This window comes from Amborella trichopoda, chromosome 5 (genome assembly GCF_054954075.1).
Source record: "Amborella trichopoda isolate Santa Cruz 75 chromosome 5, AtrichopodaSantaCruz75HAP2 v2.0, whole genome shotgun sequence".
In the NCBI taxonomy this organism is placed as follows: Eukaryota; Viridiplantae; Streptophyta; class Magnoliopsida; order Amborellales; family Amborellaceae; genus Amborella; species Amborella trichopoda.
Window position 1 is genome coordinate 27010231 of NC_142340.1, and position 5348 is coordinate 27015578.

The window sequence follows — 5348 nt, forward strand, 5'->3', positions numbered from 1 at the left end:
GATATTGATATTGAAATCGCATCAAGCAACAACATGGCCAAAAACGATTTATACAAAAAGTTTGCAACACTAAACTGAAAATTTGGGAGTATGAGTATCCCAATTTTTTATTTTCAATTTCCTAATTTTTAAAATAAATAAATAGAAATTTTAGATTTTTAAAATATGAAATTTATAATTTTCAGATTTTCAGATTTTAAAAATTCAAAAATTCAAAAATTGAAATTTTTCTAAGAATTTTAGGATTTTGAAATTCCAAATATGTTGGGGACTCTAAAATCAAATATTTTGGATGTTGAACATTCGAAATTATTGAAACAGATTATGAAAATATGAAATTCTTTAAACTTTCAGTTATTGAGAATCTGAAAAGAGTGATTTGTGTCACTTGCGCAAAGAAAAATTTAGGATCTTGAGAATCCAAAATGGTCTATATGGTCATTTTTTAAAAAATTTCCAACAAAATGTTGTATTATTCGATATAAAATGGGTATAGTGATAATAACTCAAAATTTTTGGTGACTTTGTAATCACAGTAAAAATGACATTTGTTGACATATATATATATATATTATTAATTTTCTCTTTTTAAATTCTCAAATTTTAATTTTCAAATAGTTTTCCGATTTTCAAAATCCAAAATTGTTGGGAAACTATTGTTTTGGTAAGTTCTTGTTCATTTGTGCAAATGTTTTTATTTTTTTTGATAAGTTCTTGTCCGTTTGTGCAAAAATTTGAAACAACACACTCTCTTGCTCTCTCTATTCTCTTACTACTCTGATTCTCTCTCTCTTCTCTCTCTCTGTGGTCCTACTTTTGCACTCTCTCTTTTTTCTCGCTCTTGCTCCCTGCTCACTCTTTCTTTTCTCGCTCTTGCAACAAGATTTGATAATTGTCTCGCTCGCTCATTTACTCTCACTCCCTACAACAACAAGCAATCTCCTCTCAAACCTTTGACGCTCACTACTACAACAAAGCTCTCTACCTCTCTCAAACCTATCTCTATTTGAGAATTCTCCGGAAACCTTACTTTTCCATAAATGGTGGACAGTCCAAAGTAGTGCCCTCCTTGGAAGCGTTCTAAGAATCTCCCTCCCACTTCCTACCCTCCATCACAGCTGCATTCCGATAGAAATCGAAAAAGACATAGCCCCTGGGGGTTTACCCAAAACCATGGGCGACTGAATGCAACTACTTGGAGAAGTCTTGCCACTGACTTCTCCTTTCCCCAGTCAAATCTGAAACCCTGGTTAAGAGTAGCGGCGGCCGTAATGTAGCAAAGGCTAGAGTTTTGAATTTGAGTGAGCAACATTTGGGCAAAGGGAATTTGCAACATTCTTTCGCTATTTTTGAAGTTGTAGAAACAGTCTTTTCCAAGGAGCATCCGGAGCCTACAATTGCTAAGAGGTATGCTAGACTTGGGTTTTGGCGGTCTCCACCTCCAAGCACTCTTCTGATACCTGGGCTTAGACTTTTGCGGTCTCCATCTCCAAGTGCTCTTCCAACGTCTGGGCCTGGGTTTTTGTGGTCTCCACCTCCCAGTACTCTTCCAATCCCTGAGCTTGGGTGTTTCTTGTCTCCATCTCCAAGCAGTATTCCAATTCTTGTTTTTTAACGAAGAAGCAGGTCATTACATAATCTGCAACAAGAGACTCGCACCACCTCCTCAGCATTGACATCTGGGTAATTTCTTTTGTACAGAGGGTGGGAATTTGGGAAATGGTATAAACTTTTAGGACTCTTACATTGATGTAAAGTGCAATTTATTCTTTCTATTATGTACATGGGAATATGGGAAATGTTGTAAGTTTTGAAATTGTGAATATCTATTTTTTTTGTATACATACATATCGTGTGGCTGACCTACGGATCTTGGTGCTTTTGATAGGGCTTTCTGGAAGCTGGTTATGCTGCAAATACTCCTTTATAGGGTTGCGCCAGTCTGTGATTGGCTCCACCTCTGCACTTATGGGATCTTGAGATTCTATCTCTTCTTCTTTCTCATTTATCACATATGATTCTTGAGAGTTGTTCGGCTACCCAAATTGGTATGGGATCTTTTAATGGGATTTGAATAGTTGCCCCTAACTTGGCGAGTGCGTTGGCTTCTGCATTAAGCCTTCGTGGTACCTGCTCAAGAGCAACTTCTTCAAATTCTAACTTCAAGGATTGGGCGGTGTTGAAGTAAAGCTTGAGGCTATCTTTCCTAATGTCGTACACCCCCTTGAGTTGCCTGATAATTAGCTCCGAATCTCCATAAATTGTCAAGCATTTCAACTTCATTTGGGAAGCAATCTCCAATTTTATGATGAGCGCTTGATATTCTACTTCTTTCTGCAACTCTATCTGTAGGAGAGAGACTGATAGTGGGGCAAGGCCATCACAAGGGGTGGATAACACTACTCCAGCACCACCATTTTTTGATTGAAATGCCCCATCAAAATGCATCTTCCAATCACATTAAACTTCAGCCTGAAATACTTCTTCATCTGGTAGATCATCAATCAAGGGAGAATCAGTTGGGAGAGGGTGTGCTGCCAGGACAGCTATAGCAGCTTGACCTTTGACAACTTTTTGCGACACATATGCAATGTCAAACTCCATGAGGAGTAATAACCTTTTCGCAAGTCAACACGACAGACTAGGATGCGATAAGAGAAATTTAACAAACCAAGTCAGCTCGTTCCGAGCCTAGCATTGCCCAAATCCAGTTTTGCTGATTCGACATGGTACTTTTAAAACAATGCAAAAAACAATTATATAAAATCCCAAAAAATAAGGGATGTGTTTGTATTATGTTTTTGAATGTTTATTATATTTTGGAAAATAGTGGAAAGTGTTTTGGCCAAGAAAATTTATTTTTACATGTTTTCCATTTTTTTCGGAAGATTTAAAAAATGCCCTCAGCACAAATAGATTTTTAAAATCCATTTTTTCACTAATATTTTACTTCAGTTAGATGTGCTTTATTTGATCATGCTTCAAAAATATGAAACAAGTTTATATAAGGTTGCAACCTTAAAATGAAGTTTTTTTTTATGTTTATTATTATTTTAGAAAATATTGGAAAGTGTTTTGGCCATAAATATTTATTTTTACATTTTTCCATCTTTTTTGAAAGATTTCAAAAATACCCCTGGGCACAAATATATTTTAAAAACTATTTTTTCACTAAGTTTTTACATCATTTGGATGTGCTTTTTTTTTTTATCATGCCTCAAAAATATGGAAAAAGTTTATATAAGGTTGCAACCTTAAAATATAGAATTAAAGATGAACCTAAAAAATCCATCAGAAAAGGTTGTTTTAATATTAAAAAACCTTTTAATTGATCATCACAACATCGATTTGTATGAATATGAATAAAAAAAATTTTGAGTCCCATAAATAGTTCATCTCGCAATACATTATCTATACCGTCCATTTTCATGTTTTTCATATGTTTATAGATCTACTTGATTTTAACCATTTTTGGATTATAAAATTTTATAAATAGATATGAAAATAGATTTTTAGATAATTGTAAAAAACATTTACACAAAAATTACATGTAATGATAAATTTTGGAGGTGTGCCTTAATTTGATTGTTTAAAGGTTGCAACCTTATAGACACCACACCCATTTTTTTATTTTTTTTGTAAATTTTTTTTTAAACACTTTTATTACTGGCAGAGACTTACACGATTTGGACTGCTGAATCGGCCATTGGCCGGTTCGATTTTTTGAATGATGATGTCTACTTTCCAATACTACATTATATGTATATGTCGTGTGATGGTCATGATGAGGATTTGACCATTGTCCTTTTAGGCCTACCAATCATATACAAGGGTCATAAAGTCCCTTGGCCAACTACCCTAAGCATCGCTCCAATCTCATCAAGGGTTAACCATTCAAACCCTTCTCAGTTGTGCTATGTGTATATATATCATAGGGTTTTAGAACTTCACTAAGCCTATCTCATCCAGAGTAGTTTGAGTCATGGCATTAGTACTGTTGTTTATCTCTAATTACTCAACATGTTTTTTGATTTTTTATATATATTGAATCTATTCAAATCAACTTTAAAACCCATGCCTTGTTTTCTCCAATATCGACTGATTTCGTGCATCAAAGAGGTAGAATATCGATGAACTATCCAAAACCATCTTTTGTTTGCTCCAATATCGACTGATTTCGTGCATCAAAGAGGTAAAATATTGACGAACTGTCAAAAATTCACAAAACCATTACTTTTCTCTAAGTTCTCGACAATTTATCGGATTATTAGATTATTTTTAAGATATTGAAAGAAACTTGAAAACCCCTATACTAGATTATTACATTTAATGCATCATTGAGGTAATAACGATGAACTATCGTCCCTCTCTAATTACTGGTTAGGTGCCTCGATCTCTCCTTCTAGATCTAGATGGTCTAACGGCACATGTTTCAGGTTTTTAGCAAACCTGGGATTTGAGATCGTTGTCTTAGAACCTTGCTCAAGAGCAAGGGTAGCTACACCAACTGATGAGAGAGGAATTTAAGGTGGGTTCGGGAATAACTTAGGCTAGCTCACATGGGCACCATCGTAGATTACGAAGAAAGCCCCCAGCTGCTTTAGCTAGTTCGAAATCGCCTCCCTTGACCTACAATCTTCTTGTTTTCTGCACGACACTTCTATGGTTAATTGGTGAGACAAGTAGGTCGAAGTGATCCACCCTTGTCTTAGAGCATCACATGCTCATAAGAAGGAGTGATGAAATGGAAGGTTTTTAATAAAGAGAGAAACGAGAAGAAAACTTGACGAAGGGGCGAGACTAGCATAATGGCCAGAAAGCTACTGACTTGAAGTGGTAGCAAGATGAGCATGGTTCTCAATAGTAGCACGGCGTCAATACTATTCTAAATCGAGACCGATATGGCAACGCCAGGCTAAGTCTAGCCTCAATCAAGGAAGGGGAGAAAAGAATGAGGAGACGAAAAGGGGACAAAGAGAAAGAGAGCGAGACGATGGAAGGGGAAGGACCCAGACGGCAATGGGTATCACCATTGGCATCATGAGAAAATGTCGCGTCTCTTACGGGTTGCCATGGCTTTTAGTGAGGATCATGACGATAGCTTCCCATGAGGCACACGGTGGCAGTAGAGGAATACGAGAGGAAGCCCGTGGACAGCAATGAGCATCGCCATTGGCAACGCGAGGAAGCAACACGTCACTTGCTGACTGCGATAGCTCCTAACAAGGTGCACGACGATAACTTCCCACGAGGTGCACAATGACGGGCATAGAGCGGCACAAAAGGAGCTTGTGCACAGCGACGGGTATTGCCACGACCCCTTTGCGTATGGCAATGGACATCGCCGG

General features: G+C 36.9%; 1 protein-coding gene across 1 annotated transcript; it reads right to left on the reverse strand.

The window, feature by feature from the left end:
• Positions 1 to 2001: 2001 nt before the first annotated feature.
• Positions 2002 to 2448, reverse strand: LOC148782033 (uncharacterized). The gene has a single exon (XM_088866264.1). The coding sequence runs from the start codon at positions 2446 to 2448 to the stop codon at positions 2002 to 2004; it is 447 nt and encodes a 148-aa protein (XP_088722390.1).
• Positions 2449 to 5348: the final 2900 nt, after the last annotated feature.

Bases quoted from the DNA above. Each gene is read 5' to 3' on its own strand.
- LOC148782033 (XM_088866264.1), bottom strand. From the start codon at position 2,448: ATGCATTTTGATGGGGCATTTCAATCAAAAAATGGTGGTGCTGGAGTA.